Raw genomic sequence first — 15,269 nt, 5'->3', positions numbered from 1 at the left:
TCTTCCTTGTTTTCAATAGAATTTCTAACAGGATGTCATGAGGAGTTTCACACTGAGCCATCAACAGCCTTGATAAGGATTTTACAGAAATAATATTATAAGATAAAGCCAACAAATCGTGCAGTTGAAATTTTTTTAAAGTCTTGTGACTCCAGAGCAAATCAAATATTTTTGTACACAAGTATCATCGTTTCATCCATCATGGTTTTATTGAATTGTTAAAAAAAAGTAAATTTTGTATTAAAACATATTTCCCCTTTAAAATTGTTGCTATTGCTGTCTGTAAAATCAGCAGCTTATGAAATACAAACCAGATATCTGTGCAATAATTTTTGTCATCAGTGTTTAACAAGGACTATCTACATGCAAAAGATGTATTGCTGTTTAAAAATACATACACAACCTCAAATTATGAATAAATGTGAGTGGTTTATTAAAAATGCAAGATGCACAAAGTTCTATAAATAATTAAAACTGGTTTACATTGACATGACTTAGTTTGGGTGAATAAATAACAATGTGTACTGCAATTCAATTCAAGATTAAAAACAAATTTTACCTTTATTACAAAGAGGAAAACACACAAGACACAATGACTAAAAGTTGAATGGATGGCTAATAGGGATTCTTCACCAGACCATGATACTGGAAACCACAGTACAAACATAATTCATAATCCAATCCAATCTACACCATCTTGGAACTATTATACTTGATGTACCATATGTTAATTCTTGCTGTGCAACGATATTCAGTCACACAAAGAAGACTGAAAAATTCAGCCAACTCTGTTTTTACACACCCAATTAATTTCAAATTTTAAATCAAGGAACAAAATGCATATATATGCTACAAAAGAATAACTGAATCGTTTGATATCCAGGAATTTACGTTATTTCCAATGGAAATTGGCTGGTTGTTTTTTTGCCCGATTCATGTAGAAAATGTTAAGCTGCATGACAGGATTAACTCATGAGTGTTCAGTTCCTGTTGTGCAATCAGCTTCTGTCAGTAACTTGTGTCCTTTACTGAAAAAGGCCATATAACATCCAAGCACAAATTCTGTTATGCCTCAGCCACTAAAATCATTCTAGCCTGACAACACTCTGAGATATGCACTTGCAGAACTCTGCTATCTGATCACAGTTCATTATGAAACTCGTGCTGCATTTTCTTTTCCTTATCTGGAGGTTTGGGAGTTGTCCCGTGCAAATATACTCTTTTAGACTCTGCAGCTGGTTCTCCATGATCGTCTTCCTCACTACTCTTGCTCATCTGTTCAGTCTCATGTTCCTCCTCCTCATAGGCATCTTCTCGTTTTGCAGAATTGGGTGTCCTCTGCTTTGCAAATCCAGGGCGTACACTATCCATGATGGCCAGAAAGTCATAAGTGGTTTGTGGGGGTGACCACTCTTTACCTTGCAGGAGATCTGTGGAAGCAAGTTTATAGAAACTGGTCAGCAATTGATATTTGAAACACATACAGAGACTGCTTGATCCTTTAAATAATCATAGATTTGAAGTTGTACTCTTCTGTTAGTAACTCATTTTTCCTGCTGACCCTGGAATGTCAACTCAGCAACACAATAAAGAATTGCAATTAAAAATTAATAGCTTGCAGTGTTCAGTTCAGGACTTTCCATGAGGATAATAATTATTAAAAAATTATTACTCAATACATGGTAGAAAAAATAATGGAATCCCTTCTAAAGTAGAGGAATATCCAGACACCAAAAATATAATAATGAATAATCAGCATGGATTTCTAAAGGGAAAGTCTTGCTTGAACAAACATTGTTTTTTTTTTGAAGAGGTAATAAAGAGAGTAAGACAATGGTAATGCAGTAAATGTAATTTATCTAGGTTTTCAAAAGGCCTTTGAACAAGGTCAGAGAATGTGGAATCAGGGGACAAGTAGCAGAATGGATAGCTAACTGGCTTCAAGACAAAAAGCAGAGATGAGGTAAAGGGTAGCTGTTCACAATGGCAGAAGGTGGGTAGTGGTGTTTCACAAGGATCAGGGCTGGGACCACTGTTGTTCACAATTTACATTAATGATTTAGACTTTGGAATCAAAAACACAATTTCTAAATTTGCAGATGATGCCAAATTAGGAGGGGGGGAGGTGGTGAAGATAGGATACAAATTACAGGAGGACATTAATAAACTTCCAGAATGGGCATATAATTGGCAAATTAAGTTCAACACAGATAAATGTGGGGTATTACATTTTGGTAGGAAGAATGGGGAGGTCACTTATTACTTGGAGGGTGCAAGTCTAAATGGGGTAGAGGAACAAAGGGATCTCGGAATACAAATACACAAATCGCTAAAAGTTGGGACACAGGTTGGCAAGGCCATAAAAAAGCAAAAAAAGCACTGGGGTTTATTTCTAGAGGTATAGAACAGAAAAGTAGGGAAGTTATGCTTAACCTGTTTTGAACCTTGGCTAGACCACACTTAGAGTACTGGTCGCCATATTATAAAAAGGATATAGAGGCACTAGAGAGTGTGCAGAAAAGATTTACAAGGATGATATCAGGAAAGAATGAACAGGCTGGGTCTCTTTTCTCTTGGAAAAAGGCTGAGAGGTGATCTAATAGGGGTGTTTAAAATGCCACGTAGCTGGTGGTCCAGGAGGTACGGAGATTCACGGTCCTGGGCCTCTCCAGGTACTCACAAGTAGAGAGGCCCACTTATCCCAGAGGTGCATGCGGTTCAGCCAACCGATAAAAGGAGGAATCCCCATTCATATTGATGGGGATTCCGAATGTACGGAAATCCCATAAACATGAATGAGAATACCCCCAAAAATATCTCTACACATCAAATAAATGTTTTTTTAAGTTACATATTTAAAATTTATTAAAATGGCACTTAATTAAATATTTTAAACAAAAATGTAATTACATTTTGTATTTTAAAGGGACTAAACATAAACGTACCTTATTGTACAGGTTTTTTAATGTATAAATGATTGATAAAATGTTATTGTTACGTTTTTTAAACTCTTATGCTGGCAAAAGCAGGCCTTACGTCTGCTTTTACCAGGCGTAAAAATTTCACAGGCATTCATTGGGTAGATATTGGGCAAATAGCCCAACTCTCCACCCGCGAATGCCCATTTCCCGGGGATGCGTTGGATTTATCACGAACATTCTTGACAGATTGCAAGTCCCGGGATTTTGTGCATGCGCTTTGTGCGCCAAAACCCGGAAACTATGCGGCTCTTACAGGCACGTTCGCACCTTTACGCACCAAAGGGACGGATTTTCGGCTTTCGGGTTTTCTCGGCGAAAACGGTAGCGATACCTGAAACTTACCATTGTCGCAATGCTACCGTTTTTAGGCCGAACCTTCGGGTTTTATGTCTGCGCCAGGGACACATCGATAAGGGGAGGCATTGCAAGAGTATTCCCGGCTCAAAAATGTGAGTTTCGCCAAATTTAGTCCCTGGTCGGGAGCACTGTAAGCGAGGCCTTGGGAGGGGGAAAAAAAAATTCCAAAAACATTTAGAAGACCCTTAACTATGTAATCGCCGCAAAAAAAAATTTAAAATAAAAACTTTAACTTATCCTTTTTGCAGATTTTCATACTTACCGCTACAGGCAGGGCTGTATCGACAGGTTTGACCTGAGCGTGGCGTACGGGTCATGAGAGAGCTGAAAGTTGGTTGCGAATGCAACATCGGCGCACCTCTCCCCAGCAGTAAGTCCCATCGCCGCCGCTAGCAGGTATCCGAGGATCCCGCCCGGGCTCTGCGACCGGGTTTTCGTCGCAGAGGGTCAAATCGCGGCGAAAACCCGGTCGCAAACTTCTCAAAAATACCGCTCTATATAATCTATCGCTAGCTAATCTAAAAAGCTGCTGGTGGGATATCTTGCTTCGACCCAATACCCTCTCTGTTATGTATGAAGAGTCTGACTGGATACTGTGAGCTCAAAGTAAAGTGCGACCTTAGTCTTTTATTGCAGGTCTCCAGAGTGCCTCTCCAGCCTGTGAGGCCTCCTTAAGTACCTGTGCTCCCAAGGGATTATGGGATCCCTTGGGGCACCAGGGGATGAGCCCTCTGGTGGCTGTACAAGGTAAATACAAGTTTACATATATAACAACACTCCCTCTCAAAGTCAACAGTGTAACTATTTACAAGGTGAGACGATCTGGGGCCCTTCTTTCCGTGGTTGATCGTCTTGGTGCAGATGTTGGTATTGGTGAACTGTCTGTTGGACCCTCGCTGGGCTGCTGTGCAACTGGCCTTGCTGGGCTGCCTGGTGTGTTGGGCCCTGCTGGGCTGCTGCGGATGGTGGGTTCTGCTTCGTGGCCAACCGTCGTGTCAGTTGCCACTGGTGTGTATGTTGGGGGATCAAAGAAGGTAGAGTCCAAAGTGGGTTGCTCAGGGTAGTCCGTGAATCTGAGTTTGATTTGGTCCAAGTGTTTCCGGTGAATGAGTCCATTTGAAAGTTTGACCCGAAACACCCTGCTCTGCTCTTTGGCCACGACAGTGCCGGGAAGCCACTTGGGACCTTGTCCATAATTCAATACAAATACAGGATCATTGATTTCAATATTGCGTGAAACATTTACCCTATCATGATATGTACTTTGTGAAGCCGCCTGCTCTCTACCTGTTCATGTAGATCAGGGTGAACTAACAAGAGCCTTGTCTTAAGTGCTCTTTTCATGAGCAGTTCAGCAGGTGGAATCCTAGTGAGCGAGTGGGGTCTCGTGCGGTAGCTAAGCAGGACTCGGGATAGGCGAGTCTGCAGTGAGCTTTCAGTTACCCTCTTCAAGCCCTGCTTGATGGTTTGCACTGCTCTCTCTGCCTGACCATTGGATGCTGGTTTGAACGAGGCAGATGTGACATGTTTGATCCCGTTGCAGGTCATGAATTCTTTGAACTCGGCACTGGTAAAGATGGCCCGTTGTCGCTCACAACGACATCGGGTAGTCCGTGTGTGGGAAACATGGCCCGCAGGCTTTCAGTGGTGGCAGCGGACATGCTTGCCGACATTAACGCACATTCAATCCATTTGGAGTACGCATCTACAACCACATTTTACCCAAGAACGGGCCTGCATAGTCGACATGGACCCTAGACCATGGTTTGGAGGGTCAAGACCATAAATTTAGTGGCACCTCCCTGGGTGCATTGCTTAACTGTGAGCATGTGTTACATCTGCGCAAGCAGGACTCTAAGTCCGCATCGATATTAGGCCACCACACGTGAGATCTGGCTATCGCTTTCATTATTACGATGCCGGGTGGGTGCTGTGGAGTTCACTGATGAAGATGTTTCTGTCCTTCTTGGGAACCACTACCCGATTTCCCCACAGAAGGCAGTCTGCCTGTATAGACATTTCATCTTTGCGCCGCTGGAACGGCTTTCTCTCTTCCTGCATTTCCACTGGGACACTGGACCAACTCCCATGAAGCACACAGTTTTTAACTAGGGACAGTAAGGGGTCCTGGCTCGTCCAGGTTCTAATCTGTCGGGCTGTGATGGGTGATTGCTCACTCTCAAATGCTTCCATAACCATGACTAAATCTGCGGGCTGCGCCATTTCCACTCCCGTGTGTAATGTCTGTAAGCTTGTAATGTTTGTAGTGCCACACTGTGGATGTGGACGTATTGTGTACTGCAACTGCAGAGTTAATAATAAACAGAACCAGGCAGCTTCCGGAGGCTTCCAAGAGAGCTGCCGCCATGTTAGGAGCTGTGTGTGCTTGTGCTCTGTGAATATATCACATTTGGCAATGAGGATGGGATTTTTCGGATGATTTAAAGCTTAAATTTTGTTGGTGAAGGATTCAGCCAGCCGACAGAGAGACGTTGGAAGTTTCTGTCTTTGGAAAAAGGCTACAAAATCCCAGGTAAAATACAGCACACAGTGTGAACAGCCAGAGATTAAAATGGCAGGTGTAATCGGACATTTGGGAAAATATAGACACGACCGGGAACGTTTTAAAACGTATGTGGATCGGCTAGAATTGTATTTCACTGCAAATAACATAATCGAAGTTCCAGACACTGCAGTCCAGAACCGGGCTGTGTTGGAACGTAAGAAAGCGATTTTCTTATCGGAGGCGGGTCAGGCATTGGAGGAAACCCTTGTAAATCTGCTTGTGCCTGACGAGCCAAAGGTCACAACGCTTAAAGAGATTTTAATGAAGCTGGAGCAGCACTGTAACCCCAAACCGTTAGAAATTGCTGAAAGCTAGCATTTCGGGATTCAGAATCAAAAGACTGATGGAAGTATCAGTGATTACATCGTAGCATTAAAAAAAGCTATCGGTGCATTGTCATTTTGGAAACTTTCAAAACCGAGCATTACGGGATCATTTTGTTTGTGGATTGAAAAATGGTGCGATCAAATGGAAGTTATTGACGACGGATGACTTGACTTTTGAGATTGCTTGTCAGTCAGCAAGGTTGATGGTCATGGCCGAACAATATTCCCGAGAATTAAATATTAATTACGGTCGTCAGTCAACCACGGTAAATCACCTGCAGGTTGAAAGTAAAAGATTGTGGGTACCAAAGTCTCAGAAACTGGAAATTCTAACAGAGCGTCGAAGTCATGCTATAGGTGCCTGGGACAACACATTGCTCAAAGTAGTCCATACGTGAAGGCAGAGTGTTTCTTCTGCAGAAAGACTGGGCAACTTGCGAAGGCATGTCGACTGAAGGGTAAACCAGCTTTCAAAGCTATGAGTCCAGCGTTCAAAGCTATGAGTAGAAATCCCAAGAGACTACATAGCACAGAAGAACAACAACAGGACGAGGAGATGTTAGAGAGTTACACATCATCAGGAGCACAAGGTTAATGGACAGCGATTCGGAAAGCATCAAAATCCACATAGATGTTGCGGGATTCAAGATACCAATGGAATTTGACATGGATGCATCCGTGAGTGTAGTACCAGAGTCGCTATACCTCGACAAATTGCGTGATTTCCAACTGGAGAAATCCAAGATAGAGCTGCGAGGCTACTCGGGAGATAAAATTCCTGTGGTAGGTCGTATCACCGTACCAGTGAAATATAAAGATCAATTTCAGAACTTGACTCTAATAGCAGTGAAAGGAGACAAAGCTGCCTTACTACGAAGAAATTGGTTGAGCTCACTTGAAGCTGGATTGGAGTAAGATTTCCTGTGTGGAGGCGAGATTTTCATCAACGGATGAGGTTATCAAGAAGTATCCGAAGGTGTTCTGCGAAACGGGCAGTCCGATCCAAGGCTTCAAGGCGAGTGTCAGGGCACAGAAGGATGCTAGATCAGTTTATTACAAGCCACGTTCCATACCATATGCACTCAAGGAGAAAGTTGAGCAAGAACTCAAAAGACTAGAGACTGAGAACATTATTTGTAAGATTGATCGATGTAATTGGGCTACACCCATTGTTGTTGTACCTAAGTCCGATGGTAAGGTAAAATTGTGCGGTGATTATAAAGTAACCATTAACCAGGTTCTAGAGGGTAATGTCCCCAATACATTGCCGAATATAGAAGATTTGTTCACAACACTGACAGGTGGTCAGATCTTCTCAAAACTGGATCTTACGAATGCCTACTTACAGCTTGAACTAGATGAGGAATTCAAGTCATGTTTGAATATAAATACTCATCTAGGCCTATATCAATTTAATAGGCTACCATTTGGAGTGTCTTCCGTCCCTACCATATTCCAAGGGGTGATGAACCAGATTTTGCAAGGTATTGAAGGGGTAGTATGTTATTTGGATGACATACTAATTTCAGCACCAAATAGGCAAATTCATAATACCATATTGAATGAAGTCCTCAAATGGCTAGAGAAGCACAGAGTACGAGTGTCTGCTCATAAGTGTGAGTTATTTAAAAACTCAGTGGAGTACTCAGGGTACAGAGTAGACAAAGATGGTTTACATCCAACCATGGAAAAACTGGATGCAATCAGAAATGCACCCACTCCCAGGAATGTCACTGAACTTTGTTCATTCTTGGATCTTTTGAACGATTATGGGAAGTTCCTACCAAATTTGGCTACAGTATTACATCCATTGAATGAACTTTTGAAAAAGCAGGTCCATTGGAAGTGGTCAAAAAAATGCGATACAGCATTCAAGGAGTGTAAAAGCAAATTGGTAGAGAGCATCATGTTAGTTCACTATGACATATCTAAGGAGATTAAGCTAGCATGTGATGCCTCACAGTATGGAGTTGGGGCAGTGATCTCTCATGTAGCACGTAGTGGGGAGGAGAGACCAATTGCTTTTGCGTCACGCACTCTCAGTGCCAGTGAGAGTAATTATGCGCAAATTGAAAGGGAAGCTTTGGCATTCATTTTTGGGGTCAAGAAGTTTCACAAATACTTGTATGGTCGTAAGTTTACAATCATTACGGACCATAAGCCCCTAACAGCAATCCTCCATCCAAAGTCCCCAGTTCCAACATTAGCTGCAGCCCGAATGTAGAGATGGGCTTTGATTTTGTCAGTATATACATATGATATTGAATCAGATCATCAGCTGATCACAGTAATGCTGATGCAATGTCTAGATTGCCTTCCCCATCACCAGTTACACCCGATAGGCAAGAAGTGTTTTATTTTTCACACAGTGATGAACTGCCAGTCACAGCTGAAGAGATTGGTAGAGCAACCAAACGTGACCCAGTGATGTCAAAGGTGTATGAATATATTGCAAATGGATGGCCAAACCAGGTAACAGACAAAGATACACATCCATTCTTCATTCGTAGGAATGAATTATCAGTCGATAAAGATTGTATCATGTGGGGTGCAAGAGTGGTTATACCAAATGAATTCAGGTCCAAATTATTTGGAGCCCTCCATGACCAGCTTGGGAATGTGCTTGACCAAGAGTTTTGCAAGCAGTTATTTATGCTGGCCAGGTCTTGATAAAGATATAGAGTACATGTTAATCGGTAAGCAAGCAACCACCACCAGTACCATTACAGCCATGGAAATGGCGTCTCAGGGTGTGGCAAAGACTACATATTGATTTTGCTGAGTTAGAAGGACAACAATTGTTCATTGTGATTGATAGCTATTCGAAGTGGGTTGAGGTGTTTCCAATGTGGAAAATAACAAGTAAAACATTGGACATTTTACAAAAATTATTTTCTTCATTTGGCCTCTCTGAAGAGATTGTTTTGGATAATGGACCACAATTTTGTTCAGAAGAATTTGCACAATTCACGAGCAAAAATGGTGTGAAACATACCAAGGTTCCACCATACCATCCTGCTTCGAATGGTGAGCAGAGCGCACTGTACAAATTGTAAAACGTATCCTCATAAAACAAATGTTAAATTCAAATCCAAAGAAATGACAGTTGTCATTTTGAAATACTCCTCATACAACTACTGGTAGAACACCAGCAGAGTTGTTTCTCAAACGACAGCCATGAACCAGATTCTCGTTAAAAATTTGGCACAGTCCGTAGAAGAGACACAATTAAGACAAAAAGAGAATCATGATAGAGGTAGAGTAAAAGAGAAAAGTGTAAAATTAAACCAGAAGGTGAGAGTGAAGAATCATCACCATAAATGGGTAAAGTGGTTACCAGGAAGAGTGGTGAAGATATGTGATCCTCGCACATATTTGGTGAAGATGTTTGATAATGGACAGGTTAGGTTTGTTCATATTGATCATATTTTACCTACAGACATGGAAGGAGTTGAAGGTGGGAATGATTCAATTATTTCTGACTCATCAGATAGTTTTGATACACCAGTAGCAAATCCCAAATCCAATGTACTGGAAACAAATCCAGGAGAGAATCAGAATGAAAGTCTGAGTCCGAGTCAGGAAAACAAAGAGCCTGAAGTTAGAGTGTGTTCAAATGAAAATCAAGGAAAGTCTGTGTAGGAAAACGTTCCTCAGGATGAGCCTCGAATGAGTGTGAAATTGACACCATGTTTGGAAGGTTCTGTTCGAGAGCGAAGATATCCTCTTCAAAACAGAAAACAAGTGGTAAAGTTAAATTTATAAATATGGAAAAAAATAAGTCTATATCCTGTGTTATGTATAAACATGAAAGTTATGTATGGTGTTTGTTATAATAACTTCTTCATTAAGGAGGGAGAAGTGTAATGTCTGTCAGCTTGTAATGTTTGTAGCTCCACACTGTGGATGTGGACGTATTGTGTACTGCAACTGCAGAGTTAATAATAAACAGAACCAGGCAGATTCCGGAGGCTTCCGAGAGAGCTGCCTGCCATGTAGGAAGCTGTGTGTGCTTGTGCTCTGTGAATAGATCACACCGTGGTGGACAATGGAGAACATCAGCACAATTTTCTGTGCCTGGCCTGTGGCGGTTGGCATAGTTGTATGCAGACGACGTGAGCACCCATCTCTGGATGCAGGCCAATGCATTAGTATTTATCCCCTTACTCTCAGAAAACAGTGATATCAGTGGCTTATGGTCAGTTTCCAATTCAAATTTTAGCCCAAACAGGTATTGATGCATTTTCTTTACCCATAGACACACGCTAACGCTTCTTTTTCAATCATGCTGTAGGCTCTCTCAGCCTTAGACAGACACCTGGATGCATAAGCAACCGATTGCAATTTCCCAAAATCACTAGCTTGTCGCAATACACACCCGACGCTATACGACGATGCATCACAGGCTAGTACCAAATACTTACATGGATCATACAGCACAAGCAATTTGTTTGAGCATAACAATTTTCTAGCTTTTACAAAGGCATTTTCTTGGCTTTTGCCCCAACCCATTCACCCCCTTTTCGTAGTAAGACAAGCAGTGGTTCTAACAGTGTGCTGAGTCCCGCTAAGAAGTTACCAAAGTAGTTCAAGAGTCCTAGAAACGACTGCAGCTCCATCACATTCCGTGGGCTCGGTGCGTTCTCGATTGCTCTGTCTTCGAATCGGTGGGCCTGATGCCGTCCGCCACAATTCTTCTCCCCAGGAACTCCACATCACGCACCAGGAAAACGCACTTCGAGCATTTTAACCTGAGTCCCACGCGGTTGAGTCGACTAAGAACCTCCTCCAGGTTCTGCAGATGCTCGCTTGTGTCCCGACCTGTAACCAAGATGTCATCCTGGAAGACCACTGTGCACGGGACCAACTTCAGTAAGCTTTCCATATTTCTCTGGAATATCGCTGCCACTGATCGAATTCCAAACGGGCATTTGTTATAAATGAAGAGACCTTTGTGCATGTTGATGCAGGTGAGAGCCTTCGATGATTCCTCCAGCTCCTGCGTCATGTAGGCCGAGGTCAAGTCCAGCTTCGTGAACATCTTTCCTCCCGCCAGTGTAGCAAAAGGGTCGTCGGCCTTTGGCAGTGGGTACTGGTTCTGCAGGGAGAAACAATTGGTAGTTACTTTGTAATCACCACAGATTCTGATGGTGCCGTCTCTCTTGAGAACAGGAACGATCGGACTGGCCCACTCGTTGAATTCAATCGGCAAAATGATGCCCTCTCGTTGCAGCTGGTCTAGCTCGATCTCTACCCTTACTCTCATCATGTATGGTACTGCTCTTGCCTTGTGATGGATGGGTCGCGCCCCCGGAATTAGGTGGATTTGCACTTTTGCTCCTTGGAACTTCCCGATGCCTGGTTCGAACAGCGAAGGGAACTTGTTTAAGACCTGGGCACACGAAGTATCATCAGCGGACGAGAGCGCTCGGACTTCGTCCCAGTTCCAGCGTATCTTTCCCAGCCAGCTCCTGCCGAGCAGTGTGGGACCATCACCCGGTACCACCCAGAGTGGTAGCTTGTGCATTGCTCCATCATAGGAGACTTTTACAGTAGCACTGCCAATTACGGGAATCAGTTCCTTTGTGTAAGTTCTCAGTTTTGTGTGAATTGGAGTCAAGATTGGCGTTGAGGCCTTGCTGCACCATGATTTTTTGAAAGTCTTTTTGCACATAATGGACTGGCTCACGCCTGTGTCCAACTCCATTGACACCGGGTGTCCATTTAGTTCAACCTTCAGCATTATCGGGGGACAGTTAGTGGTAAATGTATTCACCCCATATACCTCTGCCTCCTCGGTCTGAGGCTCTGGTTCGTCGTGATCCGCCGTGGATCTGTCCTCCTCTACAACATGGTGGTTTGCAGGATTAAAAGGATTAGCAGCTCGCCTGCACGTACGTTGGAGGTGTCCCATTGTTCCACAACCATTGCAAACATACCCTTTGAAGCGGCATGAATGAAATGATGATCACCCCCGCAGCGCTAACAAAGTGTTAATGGCCTTGCATTCATCACCCTTGATGGTGGACTCTGAGACATCCATGGACATGCAGCTGCAGGCACGTGTGGCCTGCCCTGTATGTTGAGATTTGAAAACAACATCACTTTGTTGACAGTACTTGTAGCAGCACTCGTGTGCTGAGAGATTTGCTTAGTATTGTCACTGGTGGCAATGAACACCTGGGCTATCGCTATGGCCTTACTCAAGGTTGGGGTCTCTACAGTCAAAAGTTTGTGAAGAATAGTTTCATGACCAATGCCAAGTAGGAAAAAGTCTCTGAGCATGTTCTCCAAATGTCCTTCAAATTCGCAATGTCCTGCAAGGCGTCTTAGCTCGGCGACATAACTCGTCACTTCATTGCCTTCAGACCTTTTGTAAGTGTAGAACTGGTACCTCGCCATCAGAACGTTTTCCTTCGGGTTCAGATGCTCCTGGACCAATGTGCACAAATCATCGTGCGATCTCTCTGTGGGTTTCGCTGGAGCAAGCAGATTTTTCATGAGGCCATACATTCGTGCCCCGCAGACGGTGAGGAGAATCGCCCTTCATTTGGTAGTGTTCACTTCTCCTTCCAGCTCATTGGCCACGAAGTATTGGTCGAGTCGCTGCACGAAGGTTTCCCAATCATCTCCCTCCGAGAATTTCTCCATAATGCCCACTGTTCTCTGCATCGTTGGGTTTGTTATCTGTATCTCGTCGCCAGTTGTTATGTATGAAGAGTCTGACTGGATACTGTGAGCTTTAAGTAAAGTGTGACCTTAGTCTTTTATTGCAAGTCTCCAGAGTGCCTCTCCAGCCTGTGACGCCTCCTTAAGTACTTGTGCTCCCAAAGGATTATGGGATCCCTAGGGACTCCAGGGGATAAGCCCACTGGTGCCTGTACAAGGTAAATACAAGTTTACATATATAACACTCTCCATCTCCAAGACCACCTATTTCCAGCTCTGTAATATCGCCCATCTCTGCCCCTGCCTCAGCCGATCCAATGCTGAAACCTTCATCCATGCTTTAGTTACCTCAACAGTCAACTATTTCAATTCTCTCTTGACCGGCATCCCATTTTCCAGCCTGCGTAAACTTGAGATTATCCAAAACTCTGCTGCCCATAACCCATCAACACTGGGTTCGCTGACCTACATTGGTCCCCGGTCCGGCAATGCCTCAATTTTAAACTTTTCATCCTCGTCTTCAAATCCCTCCATGGCCACTATCTCCGTAATCTCCTCAGCTGTTTAAAATCATGGCTATTTCCCACAAAAAAACAGCAAATATAAATGGAAAAAAACACGCAGAATCTGAAAATATGTCATTTTGAAACATATCTGTCACAATATAATTCATGCCTTTTTATGAAGTACAAGCAATATCCCATAATTTGTTTGGGAACATTTTAAAATGGCAGTTGCACTCCACTTTCTGCATGTGGCCTCCACAGGTTTCGATAGCGGTGGTGAGCTGACCAATCAGCACATGCCTGTGATAATGTATCTTTAACACTAGTTTAAGCCCATCAGTTATTATTTAGCTGCTAATACAAAACAAAGGGATTGTGTCTCCAGCTGTGCAGTGTAAGGAAATACTGCTGAAATGCTAAGTGGAGAATCTGTAAAGTGCACTTCAGCAATTATGACTTGGAGGTACTATAGATGGCTTCCTTCAGATGCACTGCTTTTAGCTGGGATTTGGGATCCCTCTTTCTTGGAAAGGACAGTATTTGGCACATATATAATTCGATTATCAGTCTGTTGAATATACAAATAAAATAGAAGTATAAAATGAGAATATGTTGATGAACTAGTAGCTATTCCTAATGGGGCAAGAAAGATGTATTTGAATCAGCCTGTTGAGTTTATGAATGAATGGGCCGCCCATTTAAAACTGAGATGAGGAGGAATTCCTTCTCTGAGGATTGTAAATCGATGGAATTCTCTGCCTCAGAGAACTGTGGAAGCTGGGTCATTGAATATATTTTAAGGCAGAGATAGACAGATTTTTGAGTGATAAGGGAATAAAGGGTTATGGGGAGCAGGCAGGGAAGTGGAGCTGAGTCCATGATCAGCCATGATCTTATTAAATGGCGGAGCAGGCTCAAGGGGCTAGGTGGCCTACTCCTGCTCCTATTTCTTATGTTCTTATGAAATACCATATGAATGGAATACTGGAATGTGCAGATGAGCTAGTAACCAATGAGGTTTAAAAAATTCCAGAAGCTCCTGGAGGTGATCTCACGTTGCTGAATTACATTAAATGATTGCATTGAGGTAAAGTCAAAACTATTTTGTATTGCACAAATTGTGTAGTGTAACTAGTCTATTCATTGCTAGTGGTTTTTAATGACTCAGAAGCACCAGTAGTTTTGGGCATTTGAAAGAATGCCTGCGACTCAGTTGCCAATATGAAATTCCTGTTTTTCTATGGATTCCGAGATCCTTGCAACTAAATGCCCAGCTAACATCATTCAAGAATTTGGTACAGAGATGCCAACTATTGTATTGCAATATCAAGTCAAAATTGATCCACCTACTTTTTGGCTGGACAGTCAAAGCTACGTAGCTTTTTTGAGCTACGTTTTATTTTTAATGTAAACCTGGCAGCAAAAGCTGAGTGGCAGCTTGGCTCAGTTGGGTGCACTCTCTGTTAGAGAATGAGTCGGAGGTTGTGGTTTCAAGCCCCATTAGACTAGAGCTCTTAATCGAGGCTGACATTTCAGTGCAGTGCTGAGGGAGTATGGCATCATCAGAGGTGCCCTCTTTCAGATGAGATGTTAAACCAATGTCTGTCTAATTTAATGGGCTCACTAGATCCCATTATTTGGAAAAGAACAAGGAGTTCTCCTGGCTCCTGGGCAGCGTTCCTCCCTCAATCAACACCACAAAAGCAGGTGATCTGATTATTCATTTTCTGGCTGTGGGGCCTTGCTGTTTTGCGAAGATAAAACAAATTTATTGCTTGTAAAGCACTTTTGGATGTGAAGTAAATCGGAGTTATTTTCTCCTAGGTTTTTTTCAGCTGTTAGCATCTTTTCCCCATTTGGTATT

At 42.8% G+C, this 15,269-nt stretch overlaps 1 protein-coding gene across 2 annotated transcripts in view; it reads right to left on the bottom strand.

Annotated features, from left to right (window-relative positions):
• Positions 1–416: 416 nt before the first annotated feature.
• Positions 417–15,269, bottom strand: part of txndc16 (thioredoxin domain containing 16) — a 215,085-nt gene continuing 200,232 nt past the window's right edge. For both annotated transcript variants that reach the window (XM_070879211.1, XM_070879212.1), the window contains exon 20: positions 417–1,430. In XM_070879211.1, coding sequence (XP_070735312.1) covers positions 1,141–1,430 — 290 coding nt within the window. In that variant the 3' untranslated portion in view covers positions 417–1,140. The remainder of the gene's footprint in view (positions 1,431–15,269) is intronic.

This window comes from Pristiophorus japonicus, chromosome 4 (assembly GCF_044704955.1).
Source record: "Pristiophorus japonicus isolate sPriJap1 chromosome 4, sPriJap1.hap1, whole genome shotgun sequence".
Classification (NCBI taxonomy): domain Eukaryota; kingdom Metazoa; phylum Chordata; class Chondrichthyes; family Pristiophoridae; genus Pristiophorus; species Pristiophorus japonicus.
The sequence above is the reverse complement of the archived record's forward strand: the minus strand, read 5'-3'. Positions and strand labels throughout refer to the sequence as shown.